At 38.0% G+C, this 19,920-nt stretch overlaps 1 protein-coding gene across 1 annotated transcript; it reads right to left on the bottom strand.

The window, feature by feature from the left end:
- Nucleotides 1-14,556: 14,556 nt before the first annotated feature.
- Nucleotides 14,557-17,937, bottom strand: LOC105446849 (transmembrane protein 249-like). The gene is made up of 5 exons (XM_030989967.1): nucleotides 17,679-17,937; nucleotides 16,788-16,891; nucleotides 16,068-16,251; nucleotides 15,308-15,393; nucleotides 14,557-14,856 (listed from the first exon to the last, which is right to left on the bottom strand). Exons 1-5 carry the CDS (start codon nucleotides 17,803-17,805, stop codon nucleotides 14,746-14,748), a joined length of 612 nt encoding a protein of 203 aa, XP_030845827.1. The 5' UTR covers nucleotides 17,806-17,937; the 3' UTR covers nucleotides 14,557-14,745.
- Between the last annotated feature and the right edge of the window lie 1,983 nt (nucleotides 17,938-19,920).

Below are 19,920 nucleotides of genomic sequence, written 5' to 3'. Positions count from 1 at the left end.
AAAAACAATTCTTCTCACAATGAAATCGTTGAAGTCATGTAGCATGAAAGCCTTCAAAAGATGCAAGGGAAGGTCGGAACTAATATGTACACTGGGTACACCTGTACGAACGATGGTAATGGTGTACACGGAACTTTTCATCGAAATCTATATAAAAAACCTTCATGTATATTCAAAGGAAAAGAATACAACGCAAATTCACTTTGCGTTGATTTTAAATTTATTGCGAAATTATTATATGGAAAGTTTTTATTGCAAATTTGGAAAAGGTGAAATCTATCAGTTATAAATGACTGTGAATTTCCGTGTTTTTTCTTCATTGTACAATGTTCAGGGGTGATAGTGAGCACTAAAAAAAAAATAGGTTTTTGTTTTCCCCTCAACCACGCCCCCCTTGAGTAAAAAAAAAAAAAAGGCGGGGAAAAAAACGGCATCTAACAACATTCCCCCCTTTCGATTAAGAAAATTGGGAGAAAAAAATAGGGCAAAATAGGGAAGAATAGAGAAAATAAGGGGGGAATCAGGAAAATCAGGATAAAAAAGGGAAGAAAAAAAAATCTGGTAAAAAAAAAAAAAAAAAAAAAAAAAAAAAAAAAAAAAAAAAAAAAAAAAAAAATAAATAAATCGGGAAGAAAAAAAAAATCGGGAAAAAATCGGGAAAATAAAAAAAATCGGGAAACCGATTTAAATCGGGTTTTTATCAGGCCTGAATGTTTGAATGTACATGTAGATAAACATGTTTATATATATATATATATATATATATATATATATATATATATATATATATATATACTGTACATGCTTATATAATATGTATTTATATAAGTTACTTTTAATTAATACCTCGGGGATGATAGAAAAGAAAAGCACGTTGGCTCGACTCTACGCGGGGTTTCATCACAAAATAAAACTGTTAACAGATTATTTGCATAAATTATATATATTGCAATTGTGATTGTCAAAAATGGTAAATGCATTTTGGCAAAATATGATCACTGGATATTGGCTAACGTGCTTCCATTATTCAGACTATCATAATCATAATCCGTATATGTCATGATACACATTGTTGGGTTTTGTGGTGTTTTGAGTAAGAGGGGGGATTACAATCACTGTCATCGACATAAAACCACCACGTCGATTAGCAATTACCCTAAATCTTTGGAGGATTCTGTCATTCTGAACCAGACAATCAAAGGATTCACGATCATGTTGAACGCATATTGGACAACGATCAACAAAGCGAACACTGTATATTATTTTACAACTTTATTCAAATGACTTTTGGCTTTGGTTTTTCTTTTGAATAAAAAAATCGGTTGCCCACAAATTGACCACTGACCTTTCTCCGCTTCATTGGAGAATTTCATTGAAACGAATATAGGAACAGGAAATAACAATAAAAGCACAATATTCTCCGATATGAGTGTTCTGCATACTTTTCAGTGATTCTAGAGCTCAGGGGTACAGGAAAGTTTTTGTTTGTGGGGGGGGGGGGGGGGGTGTCGACCCAATTTTTAAAAACATGTTACAACTAAATACCAAATATTTTCCAACAAGAACCATTATACATGTAGAAGGGATTTGAGCTCCCCATCTCTAGCAAGGCATCATCATAAAAAAAGCTCTCTTCTGCTTTTTGTTGGATCTTCTTCTTCCTCTTCTTCTTCTTCTTGTTTTCTTCGTCGTCGTCGTGGTCGAACTCTCGTATCTGTAGCCATATGCATAGACATTATTCCCGTCAGACTCTGGCCTATACCAATATTTCTAATTTTGCTTCCACAGTATCGCCTTCCATTTGATCCTTCTGAGACCTTCTCCCTTAAATCTCTCGAAGAAAGTAACAAGTTTAGTATTTCATATCCGGATGAAAACATCCGCCTCCTCGGTCAGTAGCTATACATGTAGCTCAAGATCTTATTTCTAATGGTGACGACATAATGACACCATATCCTTCCTGTGCAGAAAATCTAAACCCTTGATAAAAGCCTCATTATAATCATGTAGACCCACACGTAGATAATTATATCGTTACTGTAGGGAGAGTCCAGTTCATGTTATGACGGAACTCTGTGCAATGAACGTCTAGGACAATTCAATTCAATTACATACATGTACCTTTTGGAAGAAGGGCAAACGGGAACAAACATGGACACATCAAAAGATCAATCTTCGCTTTTGATTTTTGAATACTAAAATGTTGGTTTCTATGGCTCTATACACTTCAAATCCTACATGATTTATCATTTTTACAAAAAAAGATGATGAAGGAGCCGTGCATTTCATCTGATAGATACATGTAAATCACACAACAGTATACTCCACCACAAAGTTTACAAATCATGACAGTATATTGGCCTTTGAAGGGAACTTCAACCTTCGAACTAAGTAAATATTAGAAATACATTTCATTTATGGTCATTTATTTTGTTATATTGGTACAGTCATGCAGTGCCCATCACAATAAGCCTTGCTTTCGAAGGGGTCCTTCCAGTGTATACAGTCATGTACAATGTATGTATTCAATATGTAATTATTATGTTTTTAATTGAAAAATGAATTGAAAATTAAATTGAAATTACATGTAATGACAATTTTTCTGTTGAGCAAAAAATAAATAAAGTTAAGAAGCAGGGAACTATTAAACAGGAACTTGTTACTACTATCTGAATTACTTCAGGCACTTTGTCCAAACCCAATTTTTCTTCTAAATTGAAATACAGCATCTAATTCTAAATTTAGTTTTCTGCATCCCTTCTGAGAAAGAGCAACAAGAAAGGCTACTGAAGGGAAATCATCAATTTCGACGTTATTCACAGGAAACATTTGATTTTGTTTGTGTGCCATTTATCTCGAGTAAGCTCAGTATGTGGCGGAAATATCGTGAGGTTCTCGCAGAGGTATTCATAGAACACCTTGATTCCGGTCATGGGGGTAAACGAGGTTCTTAAAGATGAAGTTGAGTTCTGGTCATGCGATTGCATTGTGAAAGAAACGGTGTGGAACCAACCAGAAAAGGTTGATCATCTAGCATGTAAGAATTTGTGTGTATTGCAAGGTTCTGGAATTATCAAAATGATAAGAAATTTGGCCAAGTCTTGGTAAAGTTACAAACACTGTACACAGAAAGATGTATATGGGACTACAAGAACACGTGGCGTAAAAAGCCGGCCCCCCCCCCCCCGATTTTTACGATGTTACATGCATATTTAGAATATGAAGGCATTTGAAGAGCCATGCTTTTCAGGGAACATGTCTTATCTGATGTTCTTCCACACTTGCATAATAAGAATGAGTAACGCTCACTAATTATTTTTCACCTCTTCCCAGAACTCAACCTTCTCTTTAAGGAATTTTTTTGGAAATAATATTAAGCACCGCACATGCAGGCTACTAATTTATTGTATAAAGTCAAAATAACCATAAAGTTACATATGTTTGACTCGCTTGGATACAAGGTGATTCTTTCTTCTTTTTTCCCCAAACAAATTAAAGAACAAACATAATAAAACTCCAACCTATGAACTAAGTTAATTCAATTAAAGATTTAAAAAAATTAGAGTTAAAGAGTACTGGTCATGCGGTTCGTGAAGTGTCTCTATATACAGGAGAAATGAGGAAAAGGTTGAATATATTTTATTTATTGATTTGGTCCAAACTTTTCAGCTATATCTCGTCATTTTTCGAAAATGAGGGCTTTTAAAGAACAATCTTTTTCTGGGGACAATTCTTACTACCTGAATATCAAGAAGGGGGCTGCGCATTCGAACTACATGTACATGTAGCACGTTTTTATTACAACACTGCTGCGCGCCGCAGTATTGTGTGTCTACTATTAAAATCAAGTTGGAAGGAGGGGGGGGGGGGGCGGGGGCATCCGCAGGCTCCACCCCGGGTCCCCAATAGTTAAAGATAAACTCCAGTACTGGTAAAAAAAAAAAAAATTAATTCTCACAGAATCAAACGAAACTTACACTGAATGTTCAAGATTACAAATAAATGACATGTGCCAAACAATTTTGGAAGAAAATGTATACTGGCTGAGTAATGAGCATAGAAAGACAAGGAAACCAAGGTAGTACCATCCCCGACACCATGTGTGTTGTCCCATATATAGCTTTCTATGTGAGTGTTTGTTACTTTACCAAGACTCGGTCAAATTTATTATGATTTTGATGACTCCAGAACCTTGCAGTGCACACCAATACTTACATGCTACATGATCAACTGTTTCTGATCCTTTCACACCTTTTCTTTCACAATGCAATCGCATTACCAGTACTAAAGTTTAGCTTTAATCACATCTCGATTTAAAAGTTATTCACTCGGTGTTGGTGTTGAGCACAATACAATTCAGGTACCAGAAGACATACATGTATCATTACAATGTGATAACCGAAAATGAAAGTATAACTTCTGTTTCTGACAAATTGAGGAAAAGGAAAGATATATCGCATTTCCCTTGACAGAAAATCATATCAGGCATCACGCTTTCATAATTATGACATACACAACTAAAACAAGACAGCACAGTTGATATCTATACCGATGTCTGTCATGAGATACAATGTACATGTACGTAGGGGTGCTATCCAATAGGCGATATTAGTTATTTTTGCTTCAAATATCATAAAATGCTATGTCATGATTAGAAGCTGCGAGTTCTATGCAGTGATTTTTCCATGAAGCTCGATGTATGATGAGTAAATTAGCTTGGTTAATAATGAGTTAATCCTTAGGTGAAGATGGGGCACAACGGAAATGTTCTCCCCGTTCCAGAACATGCGGAGGGGCGATAAAGAAATTACGTTTTACGCAGAGGAACGTGCCCACCCAGCAGGCCAGCGGGTTGTCAATTTGGCATGTATACACAAATCATCCCTGATACCTCGGTCACACCGAGAAACCGACACCACACCGATTCGGAAACGAGAGATTCATGTACTGTACATATTTACATACCCCAGTCACAGCAACGGGACCGATAGTACTACATGGAGACCGACACTAGCCCGACAAAAGACCGAACAAAAAATTACATACCGGTAATTCCAAAGGCACAAAGTTCGTCGGTTAGGATGTGACTGGGGTTGCATGTGGGATTGTAAATGTTTGCTCGGTTTTTCTGATGCCCGTCTGTGTGACTGGGGTTTGAGCCCCACCCCTTTCGTTTTTCCCCTAAAATAATGCATACACTGGTATTACTGCCTGCTAACACAGTATCCCTGCTGATTCTGTGAAGATGTGAATTGAGGAGGCACCCTCGGTCCCCCACCCCTCTAACTGCTCTTTTCCTCCATGTGTTTGGCGTGTTTGGGGATATTATATTGCTCTTTTAAAGAGAAGGTTGAGTTCTGGGAAGAGGTGAACAATAATTTGTGAGCATTACTCATTCTTATTATGCAAGTGTGGAAGAACATCAGTTAAGACATGTTCCCTGAAAAGCATGACTCTTCAAATGCCTTCAGATTCTAAATATGCATGTAACATCGTAAAAATCGGGGGGCCGGCTTTTTACGCCACGTGTTCGTGTAGTCCCGTATACATCTTCCTGTGCAAGTGTTTGTAACTTTACCAAGACTTGGCCACATTTCTTATCATTTTGATGATTCCAGAACCTTGCAATACACACAAATTCTTTTTTTTTATGATCAACCTTTTCTGGTCGGTTCCACACCGTTTCTTTCACAATGCAATAATGACCAGAACTCAACTTCATCTTTAATTCTTATTGGCCACCTACATGTACATGTATCTATACATACATGTAAGGATACTTGTATGCTTATTAAAGACTATCATAGTTGTCAATTATATCTCTCCCTATAGGAATTGAGACAGTACTTTCTATAATTATTTCTCAATAAAGGACTCTCATCTTAAGAGGTTACTATCCACAATCATTTCCCATAATTATGTGGCTTTAGATAATTACATATACGTTTGACCACAAAGTACCACTGCGCTCATTAATCTTCTTTACATTATGTTACATGATATTAGAATTTCTGTTTAATTTCAAAACACTTTGAAATGCATAAAATAGCCCGACAATTAATTTTTCAGTAAATGAGGACCTACATAACTATGTAAATAATGATATCCTCTTACGTGTAGCTACAATGTATACAGTGTAGAGTATACAAACTACCACCATTGTACTCAAAATTTCCAATGCCATTCTTCTTTACATTATGTTACATGATATTAGAATTTCTGTTTAATTTCAAAACACTTTGAAATGCATAAAATAGCCTGACAATTAATGTTTCAGTAAACGAGGACCTACATAATTATGTAAATAATGATATCCTCTTACGTATAGCTACAATGTATACAGTGTACAGGGTACAAACTATCACCATTGTACTCATAATTTCCGATGCCATTCTGACATCCTGTCAAAATCCTTTCTTCATTGTTTCACCATCACCTCTCCTGTCCCAAGCTCAGTTTTCACCCAGCAAAAAAAAAACAGGCAAACTTAGTTACTAATTTAATCTAATTGGACACGTTACACCCTTTTCCCGTTTACATTTGGTGCGTTACCGTTCCCCCCGACTCTCTAGATCTGGAAGAGGTAGAGTTCGAGAAGCGGCCGGGGAGAAGTGGAAAAAAAACTGCAAACCTCATTTTGCTTGACACATCATCGTTGGGAGTTAATTTATCGAGTTAGAGCGGCTTAGCTCAGCAGGGTCATTGATGCTGACAGCTCAACACTCGACGACGCAGGACGGTGTAGTAAAGTCATTGACATGTATTCCCAGAGTGTTCATGAACTTCATAACATACATGTACATGTGTAGGTGGATATAGGAGTTGTTATATTCATGAAAATCAGGACTCCTCCTACTACATGTGGCTCTTTTATACATGTTGTGTTTCCATGTAAACATAACCATGAGCACAACACTATCTACATGTACATGTGAATAACCTACTAGGTTGGAGGTACTTATGATTAAAATGCAAACTTGAGGCTGGAGCTACATAACGGTACATGTACACCTTTTCATGCAGGCATACTACATGTATAACTTTATTTTAAACAGAAACATTTCACTTTTTTCATGTTAAAAGTTCAAAGATCTCTATTCTATACTAAACAGTACATACTGTACATGTGACATTCACTACTTTTCAACTACAATGCAGCCATCATTAATATCAAAGACAAATCGCTTTTTTGAAGAAGACATTTTGCGAAGGTTAATAATATCAATTTTTTATCGAATGAAGACTGTTCAAAGAGATGACTTATGGCTATAAGCCTATAAAATTAATATACATGTAGACTGGATCAGTACAGTGGACTAATGCTCGAATCACTCTCAGTACCGGACTAGTGAGAGACATATTGATCATATCATTTTAATATTGGAGGTATTCTGTAAATAAGGTACCCTACATGTAATACAATGTAGCTACCTACAATGTACATGTACACGTATACCAAAGTAATACATGTAGCCAATATAAAATGAAAGATGCACAGTTTGCATACCGCCGCACACACCTTTCGTTTCATTCAAAATAATAGCTTCCATTCCACTGGTTGTCTATGGCACATCTCCCTGGCTGTCTTTTGTACTGTGTTATAAATCTGTCGGGGTCCAGAGGTCATACAGCTACATTGTACAGTAAATAAAAAGTTCCAGGGAACTAACTATACAAATACATCCTGAGATTCCTGACTCATTATAATAAGCGCAAGTCTGTTCGATAATGCACACTGCCAGTGCACTTGACTTATTACAGTACGTGACATTGTATGCTTAGAAACGTCTGTATAAAACGCCCTTTAAATGTAATTATTATTATTATTATTATTACATTGTAGGTGGTACATAGACAGAGTTGAGAGCCCTTAATATACATGTAAAAGTTGCAACTGATTCAAATCAATAGCAACTCTTTATGAATAAAACAGGGACCTGGGGGGGGGGGGGGGGGGGGGGGTCACAAAGATCCCAACGAGGTACAGTACTCTGTGTATAAATGACATATCATAATTTTATAAACGGAAAACTTGGTAAAAAGGTGCACCAGCAGATCAGCACACACACTCCATGTATCTTCTTCGGAAGGTGTAATTACCATTCATGCGCTGCATACTGCCATATTATGAAGTCAAAATCGAAACCACAGATTACTGGTAATTTTGTACTGGTATGTGTAAATAGTATTATGTAACAACTGCCTTGAGTAGGTACTGTTTATATTCTAAACAGACAAGTCATTGAAGCTCAAAAACTAAACAAAGGTGCTACACATACATGTACATGTACATGTGCCTGAACATGTACATCACTACAATGTACCGGTATGTATTTAATACATGTACCAGTGTAAAATGGAGGTTATTTTCACAGAAATGCTATGTACAGGTACGTATACACTCTATAAATTATACTTACTGGGCTCCAATTTATAAATGCAATAGAGTAAACAAGTACTACAGTACATGTATATCTGTGAATAATATCCTCCATCTGTTGATAGACTATTTGACCTGCTTTAGGGTCAAGGTGTATAGAGACACCATGACCTGATCTGACCTCTCTCATCCATTCCAACTGTCAAAAAACAGATACAGCTCAGACAGTCCTAATGCTGGTTTTCTGTCGTGCGATCTAATGAATATTAACCGGATTTTATAACGCTACATTGTACAGCCTGTATTACAGGAGGATTACTATGTAGGCTACAGGTATGGACTAAACTAAATGGGCTAGAGTATGAGTACTGGTTGTATGTGATTAATACAACTGTACATTGTAACAATGAACACAGATATCCTCTATCTGTTGTTAGACTATTTGACCTGGTTTTGGGGTCAAGGTGTGTAGAGAGTGACATGATGACCTGATCTGACCTCTCATCCATTCCAACTGTTAAAAAAAACAGATACAGCTCAGACATGCAGTCCTAATCCATGGATCATGAATTCATGATGATGCTTTTCTGTTTCGCTATCTACTGAATATTAATACAAGAGTCTAATCATGAAGAGGTACATGTATGGACTAAAATTAATGGGCTGTGAGAAAACAGGTATCATAATTATCCTCCATCTGTTGTTAGACTACCAGTATTTGACCTGGTTTGGGGTCAAGGTGTGTAGAGACATGATGACCCGATCTGACCTCTCATCCATTCCAACTGTCAACCAGCAGGTGCAGCTCAGACACCAAAGCCCATGGAATGACAAGATCAGTTCCTTTTTTCATATCAATAGAAGATTGATGTTTTGGTTTACCTAATAAAGGAAAGCAAGTACCGGTACACATCAACATGTACAATTACTGGTATTGCTGGTAGCCTGTAGGACATGTAACTTGTTTAAGCAACTTCTTCTTCTTCTGTTGAAGTACAGGCCACCTTGATGTTGGTGTATATTCGTACTTAGGGGGGGGGGGGAGGCGAGGGAAGGGGGAAGGGGAAGGAGGAAGGAGGAAGGAGAGGGGGCAAGGAAAGGGGGAGGGGGAGAGGTGCTTGAGCTTCAATGCTCTGAAGTCTTATCTAAGTACCTGGGCCTGGGGTCATATTCTGAAAATGAAATTACACGTGTACAGTATCTCTTATAATAGGGAAAATAATGTTAATTGTATAACAAGCTGAAATTCTGCAGTTCTAACATGTACGATTGGTGCTGGTCCAGATATCTCCGGTAAATTAAATTAATTCACTTGTCCTCGTTTATGTAAATGACTATGATCATCATTTTTCTAACTAGACTATTTCTAATATAAAAGATGAAATTGTTGTCAGAGTACTACCACAAGAGACTTGGCAATTGAGCATCTACATGTACATGTACTTAGTTTTGCACCAGGAACCTTCCGGTAACAAAACCACTACTCTTTACCTTTACCTTTACCGCAAATACTGGAAGAATGCTGAGACAGCAGTCGAGCTTCCAGGTCTATCTTCTTGGTCTATCTTCTTGTACTCATACTCTTTAATAATAATTCTCATTATATGCATCGGAGGCAGAGGGGCAAGAGGTTGCATCTTGACTGGAGATACCATGCCTCCTACTATCACGACTATACAGTAGTATCAAACATGATTGATTATGCAGTGGTCTTCTGAATGCTATTTTATGACCTTTCCATTTCAAAGAGAGACATTTCCACTTTCATAACAAAACGTGAGTGGCACAATATACATGTACATGTACATCATAAGCCAAAGTACATTCCCATAACTTGTGTACAGGGTCAAAGGCCCAATTACAGTACATGTAAATTTATATCATGATTGAATTGATTTGATTGATTCATCTGTCATAGACTACAAAAGAAATTATTATTCCATTGGTTGAATAATAACAAAGACCATGTCACAGTAGAATTATACATAACAAAGAAGTGTAAAGAAGTGTACAATGACAAATATCCATTATGTGATCACAAAACAGAAGAAAATACTTTGTTTTCAGGAAGTTAAAACCAATGTGTTTCATAAAATAGTACAGGATGATGTAGAATGAAGTAAATATGAAAGTTTTTCTTTCTAATGTGTTTAAGATTCTAACTCACGATTCCATAGAAGAACATCTAAAAACCTGACAAATGAAAAGAACAAATAATCCTATTAATACAAAGAGTATCAAGACTCATGATCAAATTCATATTCTTCGTCTTTGCATGCGCATGTTTGGTGCTGTCTGCTTCCTTCAACCTTGAAGATTACTGCAGAACTTTGGTGAAGTACGTGTCATGACATAAGCAGGGTAAGGATACATGTAGGGTGTAGGTTGATAAATACTTGGATGGAAACACAATGATTTTAATTGTTATCAATGATTTAGACAGGTTTCATTAAAAACAAACATGATTGATAACTTACCAATCTGTGTTTTGATCTCGATGCTGTGCCACACTGAACCCAAACAAGCTTCCTTGCGGTCCATCAAATTTCACAGGTGCCCTCAGATCAAAATTGAATGCAACTGTACTATCCAATATAACTAATGTGGTACAAAAAGAAAGCAGCAGAAAACGTGCCATAGTCCTACAGTCGGATCGACCAGAGCTGCTGGGAGAGAAAGAACGGGCGTTCGACATGATTATTCCACTGCTACTGAAGCTCGTGTATTCACAACACGCGTAAACGAGTCTCTAATTCTCAATAGAGTCTACTTCTTCGACCTGTCTCTTTCTCTTCCTCTCTCTCTAATCAGATATCCTTTCGTAATGATTCGGCAAGGGGATGTGATAATCAACAAGTTACTCAGAATGTGGAAAACATGAGTACTGCTTCCACAAAATTATGAACAGGCGAGAATATTATATTAGGAGTGCAAAAGAAACCACTGGGCTATATTGTTTACGTGTAACAAGCCGGAAGAGCTACCGATCGCTTACTGACCACACAGCATCTCCCTTTGGTGAGCCCACCCGCCTTAGCTCGCTAGCGTTCGATGTGAGGAGAAGGCCCCGCCTATCATAAAAATAACGCTCGTAGAAAATACCGACTGTCGTCAAGCAAGCAGCTGTTCCGTGTGTATCCCTAATTATTATCCTTTTTGAGCGATGACATCCGGAAAATGATATTCCTTTGGAGAAGAGCAGGTATTCTGCAGTAAAATTCGTAACGCTGACCATCCAATTTAAACACCTAACTTCGCACTGGCTTCGCCGCATAAAATAATTTGTGATCAGTACTTGTGGTGGTCGCCGTGTGACGTTCGACCGTGGGTGCGAGAATGCACCTATAGTGTGTGTGCGATTCTGAGCTCGCAAAGAGAGACGGGAGTGTGTGTTTCTTTTTTACGTCAAGTGAGTTGGCCTGGCATGAGTCATGTATTCTCAATGCGAGTGTGGGCTTCTCCGAGACAGGCGACTTTACAACAAGCATTTAGATAAATAGAGAAAGAGAGAACAGAGAGAAAGAGAAGAAAAGTCAGTGGTTGTTTGTATTTAGGGAATTATGACACATTCCTCTAATATTTACGTGGTTTCTGAGAGCACCGGAAACGATTAGAATCCTATAATCTTGACAGGCCAGAACAAAGACTGAACAGCTAGGCCATATTTTTTGTTTCTGATTTCTTGGCAAATATCAAATAATACTCCGAATGAAAGCATTTACATGGGGGTATCCAGCACAGAATATTGCCACTATTAAGGGGCGGCTTTTTTCGCCCAATCGATGCGAGACAGGACTGTAAGGGATAGATTTATTCAGTTTTATTTGCCACCCATTTTACTTCCGTTTCTTGCACCCCCCCCCCCCCCCCTCCCCCCCGCCCTCTCTCTCTCTCTCTTTCTCTCTCTATCTCTCTCCCTTTCTCTCTCTCTCAGTCTGTTTCTGTCTGTCCCTCTCTCTCTCTCTCTCTCTCTCTCTCCCTCCCTCACTCTCAGCTTATCTCTGCGGCCCCTTTTTTTCCCTTCATTTTCTTTTTCTCTCCCCTCTTTATTCTCCTTTTTCGTTCTTTCCTTCTCTGGCTCTCTGCGCTGGCGGCCAAACTCTCCCCTCATTAATCGACTCTCACCTCTTAGCCTACACTACAGTAATCTTCACTTTGCACAGTCCCTTTGCTTTTCATTGTTCTAATTTATTTATTTTCTTTCATATGAGACCGGGGCACATGACATCGGGGGTATAGTAAGGCCCATTAAAACCAGGCAATTTATATATTTAATAAAACAAACAACGTCGGCTTGAAGCTCCCCTAACATAGCCCTCAGTTTTCAACTTCATGATTAGCGGATGTTCAAGAAATACCCATTTACAATGAAACTGCATAAAGGCTGATAGACATCATATAAAGCGAAAAGGATCATTGTCAGGGATAGTTGAGTTTTGGTATAGAGGGCGTTACACAAAATATGTTGTTGTGACATAAAGATAAACTGAGTGTCGAATTTGAAAGAGCATAATATTCCTAATTCTGTGAGGCCCTACAAAAATATTCGATTATTTTGGAAAAGACGAGATAGCGTCTTATACGTTTTATTCCAGCCAAGGCCTTTTCGTGTTGGTTATAATACGCACAACCAGCCGGCCCGTGTATTGTTCCCATTAATTAATCTGTGTCACTGACGGTGGAGCTGAATTGGTATATGATCGGATTAAATCTAATTTCACACATTTTGGGGTCTAAAATTACCCTCATAGCAATTGAAGGTCCTAAAATGGCATTAGAAATGTCATAAATAAGAATAAGAGCAATAACCAGGCACGTTGAAGGCATTTGCGTCTTAAATAAGAACTCAACTGTCCCTTTAAACACAGAAATAATAATAATAATAGCCTAATAGTCCACTCCAAATTTTATTAAACCGAAACGGAAATTCTTTTTGCCCAATTGATCGTGAGCCCGGCAGCCACTGAGCAGCGCCAGATCGACGTTGCTCTATCCCTTATTGTTGAACGCCAAACAAGGTAGCAACAACTCCCATCTTTTAACGTCTTTTGGTATGACGCGGCCGGGGTTCGAACCCACGACCTCCCGGTTGTGAGGCGGACGCTCTACTGACTGAGCCAACACTCCGATACTCAGTAAGTTTTGTCGGAATAGGGAGAAAAAATTCTTCATAAAACTCGGCTGCTGCGGACAACAAAAATCAACATGACATGTTATGTTAATGATTGATATACCACCCCCCCCCCCCGAAATCTTTTACAGGGCTTATGTAGGACAGCAACAAAAAATCATACCCATCTCAGATCAATCTAATAACATAGACGTATAACAATATAAATATATGTTTCGTTATCATAACAAATCATTACTATGTTTTATAACACCTCGCCTAAACTTACTAAAAGCTTTCGATAGGTAAAAAGTAGAATTAAAAAGACGAAGAGAGGATTTACGACTCGAGAAAATGTGAATCGCAACGAAAGCGTCGTGTTTTGTGATACTCGTCACAAGATGACGCTCTTCACAAAGCGTCGATTTTTCGTTGACTTCATCATGATGTTCGTCCAGACAGGTGTATTTTTGTTCGTTCATCATCGAAACCGTGCGCGAGCGTTAATGGCTCTACATATCAAACACGATACGCGACAAAACGACATCGCCATCCCACCATACACGAAATTTTTAGCAAATATCGTGTTTGTTGTGAATTTAATTGTTGTCGTTTGTCGTCTTGCCGGCGTCTTGCATGTCGTGCCGTCGTGTCGTTGTCGTGTTTGGTGTACGTGCAAAGCGTTTAGAGAACGCTATCTCCACTGCAGGTTGAGATGGACGCTCTCGACGGCGCAAACGGTGAACGATGTCGAATGACATGTGCAGGAAGGTCAAAGAAGGTCAAGGAGTACATAATCAAAATTAAACAATCCTTTGGTAAAAAAATACAGAGTGCTAGCAAATTCAAAAAGGATATGCTTACAGAAATTATTTTATGAACATTTCCATATAGTTACGCAATAGTTGAAACATGAAACACTTGAATGATTTTTTTTTTTTTAATAGGCTTAATTTTCTTTATTAATCGAGAAATCTATTAATGAAGCAATAGTAGTGGCGTAGCTTGGGCTCGGTGAAGGGGGGGGGGGGGGGAGGAGACACCAGTCTTTAGTAGTAGTGTTTTTCAACTACAACAAAAATCAGTCACGGCACCTTTTTAAGAAATAACAAGCTTCGCGTCACCCCACTCCCAAATTGAACTCAGAAAATTCAATTTGCATCACTTTGGCTCCCATCATTTTTCATAAACACACTTAAAGGCATATTATTTTGATTGCAATAAAAAACATCGTTTCAAAAAATCAACTTTGATATCAGAAAATGACGATAGTTTGCCAAAGGATATGATGTGTAGATTTGTCCGTCCAGTCAAAATAATTGATGCCAAGTCGATTCGCCAAACGGCGACCCAATTTCTCTAATTTCTAAATAAATATCAAACAGAGAATTGGAATACTGTGTTAGTAGCGCAAATAGGGTGTACAAAACTACATGTGTGCAGTTCCACCCTAGACCTTCGATCACAAATTAATTTTAGATTGCTATCAATCGTTTCTGTTAGGCTCGGGAAAACCGCTGCGGTTTATTTGATGACGTCAAGTGTAATACGTGACAATCTTTTTTGTGCGGCGGTTTACCGCATCATATATCTGACCGAGATGGCTGACTGTATCGTTACGATTGATTAGAATATTATTGATTTACCTTTCTCTACAGTAACCCCATTCGAAAAATTCTATTTTTTTCTTTCTCTTGCTATCTTTTTAAGTGATTTTATATATTTCTGGAATCTATCCAACTTAAAAAAAACATCTTGAACGATTACAGGACATTTATACAGAAATTGAAAGAATACCCGTGAAAATGTTTCCTAACCTCTTTCCGTACAGTTGATGACGTCAAATCTTGAGGAGCAAGGTTATGGCCATTCAAAACTATTTTGAAGAAAATTGAACCAGCGCCTGTTGGGAGTGGAAAAAATAAACAGTTAATCATATTGAAGTGACTCGGTTAGATTGCCTCAGATTCTGAAACAAAATCCTAGATCTAGCTCATGCTGCAATCATAATTACCTTTAGATCAATCAGGAATCCCATGAATTTACAAGCCGATTGCCTGTCTGATTATCAGGATATTTATGATTGGAAATCGAAATTTAATTTTCCGTTTTACAGCTAATTAGTCTATTGGGGGAAATGAGAATGGAAAACCGGTCACTCAAAGATTTTTACTTTTTTGAGACACTTCATGATCTTTTTTAAGCGTACTTTTTTAGGGTTTCAATACCATATCACAAACACTGATAACACGTAGGGCCATGCATCTCAGATTTAACATTGTTATGCCTTATCACTTGCACTCCTAAAGTGAACTTGACTTGAACTTGAACTTGAACTTGTCGCGATCGGGAGGGAGGGAACCGAAACATCGGAAACTATTGGAGAAAAACTCGATAAATTTACTTCCTTTGTGGTGGCGTATATTCTTCTGACGGAGGTCAACAAACGGTCCATAACTATGAGCATGTATGCCTACCACCCCCCCCCCCCCGCGCCCCACGCCCCTCCCCCGACTCTCACCTTCCTCTCGCACTTTGCCATCCTTCCTCTGCTTGTCACTGTTTAGTTGTACTTACCGCTATTTTGGCCGATGAGTCTGATGTAGATGTTGTGAAGCAAGCCTCGATACGTCAAATCGCCTTTCTTCAAGATATAGTATTCTCCCTTGTGCAGATCGATGATGATTTTGATCATGTCCTTGTGAGCGTGAAGGCGGTGGATGCTGATGATGAAGAAGACTACCGCGAACGAGATGAATTGCTACAGACGGTGGAGAAAATGGGGAAAATATGTGACTTATTAAATAAATCATAAGTTATGAGAAACATTAAATCGGTTGCCTTTGTACATAAGTGATAAAAAACAATGGGACGATCAAATCCAAATGTAACAACCTTAAGAATGAGTGTTCATTTATAAATTTCAAAAAGGTGAGTGCCCGATCAGTTGAAGATAAGTCAAAGCTGGAGAGATATAACCCCCCCCCCCCCCCTAGGCCGCACAAAAAACACCTTCTTCCAAATATTAAGAATGGGACATATGAAATAGAAATGAATGGAAGAATAAAAATAGTGTTTAGATTCTAACTCAGGATCGGATAAAAACTTAATATGAAAACAAAAATCATACGACAGTAGTCTAGCTAGATCTAGACCTTGGTCTGGACTAGACATGTCATAATCAAGCATTTTACATGAGCCTGGGGATGGACCATTGACCAACCCCATAAATTGGTCAAAAAAAATTACCATTTATAAAAAAAAAAAAATAAAAAAAAAATGAGCAGAAATACTTACCGAGGGGTTACCCATGGCATACCACATCGATACTCCGATTATCTCGATGACAATGGCGAAGAAAAATATCCAAAACCATCGAGAACGGAACTCGTACTCAAATCCTACAAAATAAAAGATGGTAAAAATAACGTTATTTTGAGAAACCATACTAGATTTATACTTTCTTTAATTTAGTTTTCAACTTTTTCGCCTACAGATTGCGGGATATTGTGTCCGGATAGTTAACAAAAATAAAACTGTCCATTTTGTTGTTGGATTTAGGGAAAATACGCATCAAGTAGCGCTATCTGCCAAGAGTGTCTCATTTATAAAAAGGCTCTTGTAATTCGTGGAACATGGCCATGGGACGCACTCTTTTTTAAATTAACGTTTTAAAGTATCTTTCCGAAAATGGGTTATTTATTTCAAGTTGTTCTATTTCCCGGAGTAGATCTAGGCCTAGATCTAAAGTCTAGGTCTATTCTTCTTCTTCTTCTTCTTCCTGAAAAGTGCAGGCTTTATGAAGTGAAGATTAACGCACTGTGGGTTGATGCACATCGTTTAGTGATGTGCGGTTAAAATAATAATACAAAGTAGCTTGTCTGCGTGCTAGACGGTGCCATCCCTCAATGCCACTTTGAAGGCATCGAGTGAGGCAAATTCTCTTGGGTAAAGAGCAGAGTCTATCTAGATCTAGAGTCTATCTAGAGTTTATCTAGACCTAGAGTCTAGTAATTTACACAATCGGTCCGGAATAATTTGTTAAAATAAAAATAACTGTCTTTTCCCTCCTCTTGCCCCCCCCCCCCCCACTGTTTAAGGGGGAGGGGTCGATTGGAGCATCTGTCTGTTCCGTACCCGGGAAGGAAGGTGGGGTGTTACATATAACAATAATTAGACTCTACTTACGATTTGGTCCAGTCTCTGTGAAAGGATGAATGTGATTCTCCTCCAACTTTTCTCTAAAGACATCCTCGGGTCGACTCCAAATAACCAAGTCCCAGCTGCCAAATATTCCCACAACCTGCTTCTTCATTTCCTCAACAATTTTTCCCTCTTTAAATCGTGGATAAGAACTAAGATATCGCTAACTTTTAGTGCACAATTAGCTTTATCTTAAAGGTAAGCATTAATTCTGTTAATTATACACGTGGAAGACCAACGAAGACAACAAAATAGGAAGTGCGCATTCACTTTGCGCATGCACTTGTCACGCACTTGCCATGACAACAGAGTACCAAGGTGATGACGTCACAATGCGTTAAGACAATAGATGCGTGCAGTGTGGAGCGGATGCGTATGAAGTATGGTTTTAAGCGGAGCCAGCCATTGTGACGTCACATTGCTCATTATCATGATCGTCATCCTTATCATCTTCATCTCCCTCCTTCTTTTCATCATCATCATCATCATCGTCACTTTTATCGTCATCACTTTAATCATAACCATCATCACCATCTTCTTCATCGTAATCGTCATCACTTTGTCATCATCATCATCTAGATATCAGAAATAAATAAATAAATAAATAAAAAAATAAAAAATCATCATCATCATCAGTATCATGCAACTACTTACCCTCATCATCATCATTATCATCATCATACTCATCATTAACATTATCATGATTGTATTCTTCTTACATATTCCTTTTCTTCTCCGGCGTTATCTCTGCTTTGCAGATTTTATTTTCATTAAAAATAGTAGTTACCAAATGGTGTTCTCCCTTTGAACCTGAAGCTTACTTTGACAATCGAGCCAAAAGAAAAAGTATGCCTAAGAAATTAACAAAACAAATTATCACACACTTGATACATAAAAACACATCAGAAGCAATTGGTGATTTGTAGTACAATTTTATTTACTTTTTATACATATTTTTATTTCATATTTCGAATAATTTTATTCGATTCAGTACAAACAAATATATTGCAAGTATATTTCATGATATACAAATTTTCGTCTTTAATAGTTGTTGCCTCATTGGTTTGGCCAAACTTTTAAAAGACATATCCGGTCATAAACTATGGGATGTGCGATAAGTTTAATTCAACATCATTCTTTGTTAATACGGAGTTGATGTTTTTTAAACCGCATGATTTTAACATCATAACAACGAAGACTTCATTTTTTATTTTCACTTTTTCCCGCCATATACCTTTTTCGCGCTATTTCCATATATCAAGATTTGTGTTATTGTTTTATAACTATACTTGCAACTATTCTCTCTTTTTTAGCGGTGTTTATATTTCGTAAAAAGAACGTAGAATAAATAAATTAATAAAGAACATTTTTTTTGTAATCGTTACCGCACATGATCACGAGGTAACAAAAATATTCCGTATAAATTACAATTTTTGCTGATCGTTTTGACAACACAGCTGGTTTGGCAAAAACAATATCACATAAAATACCCAAACAAAACAAGAACACAACGCAATACAGAACATGTACCAATATCAATGCTTCTCTGATTCTGGCATTTCAGTTACAAAAAAAGCAAATTCATTGTTAATTTAGAAGAAAGTATTTAGAAACAAATCACATACGGCCTCGAGACAACACAAGCTCGTAATCTCATTCCTGTTAAAATAATTATATTAATCAAAGGCCTTTATTTTGCCGAGTTGGGCACGAGTCGGCTGCCGAGGCGGACACAGAGTCAGCTCGGCGCAGCCCGAAGATAACCCGAGAATAACTAGCAAATATGCCATATCCAAGTAGATTAAACATGTTCGCCGACCAGAACCAGAACCAGTTCATTCGCTACGACCTATACCGAGTTTCCCCGAGCTTCCGACGAGCCAAATTGGGCGCCAGATTGGAACAGGACCGACCTGGGCACAGCTCGTAGAGAGTTCGTGAAACAGCGCGGGACAGCATCTGCTGGCAGTAATTTGTCATGTCGGAGCAACCTAGTTTATGCTGCTTCGCCACGCGCTGCCTCCCGAATTCTGAGGAGCTGTGTCGATCCAGCTCCGAATACAACTCGGCACCCAACTCGATTGACCAAATGCCAACGGGAACCGGGCGATCCCTGTATTTAAACCTATGCAAATGGGAGCTCCCAGGAGTCAACGCATTAAGTCTCCATCACACCTTGTAAAGTTAATTGGGAACAAGTCGGGCATTGAGCTGGATTACGAGCTAG

Source organism: Strongylocentrotus purpuratus, unplaced genomic scaffold (assembly GCF_000002235.5).
Source record: "Strongylocentrotus purpuratus isolate Spur 01 unplaced genomic scaffold, Spur_5.0 spur5_scaffold_19, whole genome shotgun sequence".
In the NCBI taxonomy this organism is placed as follows: Eukaryota; Metazoa; Echinodermata; class Echinoidea; order Camarodonta; family Strongylocentrotidae; genus Strongylocentrotus; species Strongylocentrotus purpuratus.
Note: the sequence above shows the minus strand (reverse complement) of the source record. Positions and strands in the feature narration are given on the sequence as shown.

Coding starts and splice junctions, on each gene's coding strand:
- LOC105446849 (XM_030989967.1), bottom strand. CDS start 17,805: ATGAAGAAGCAGGTTGTGGGAATATTTGGCAGCTGGGACTTGGTTATT. Junction 16,252..16,787: donor ATGCCATGGGTAACCCCTCG/GTAAGTATTTCT, acceptor CACCGTCTGTAG/CAATTCATCTCGTTCGCGGT. Junction 15,394..16,067: donor ACTCATCGGCCAAAATAGCG/GTAAGTACAACT, acceptor CACTCCCAACAG/GCGCTGGTTCAATTTTCTTC.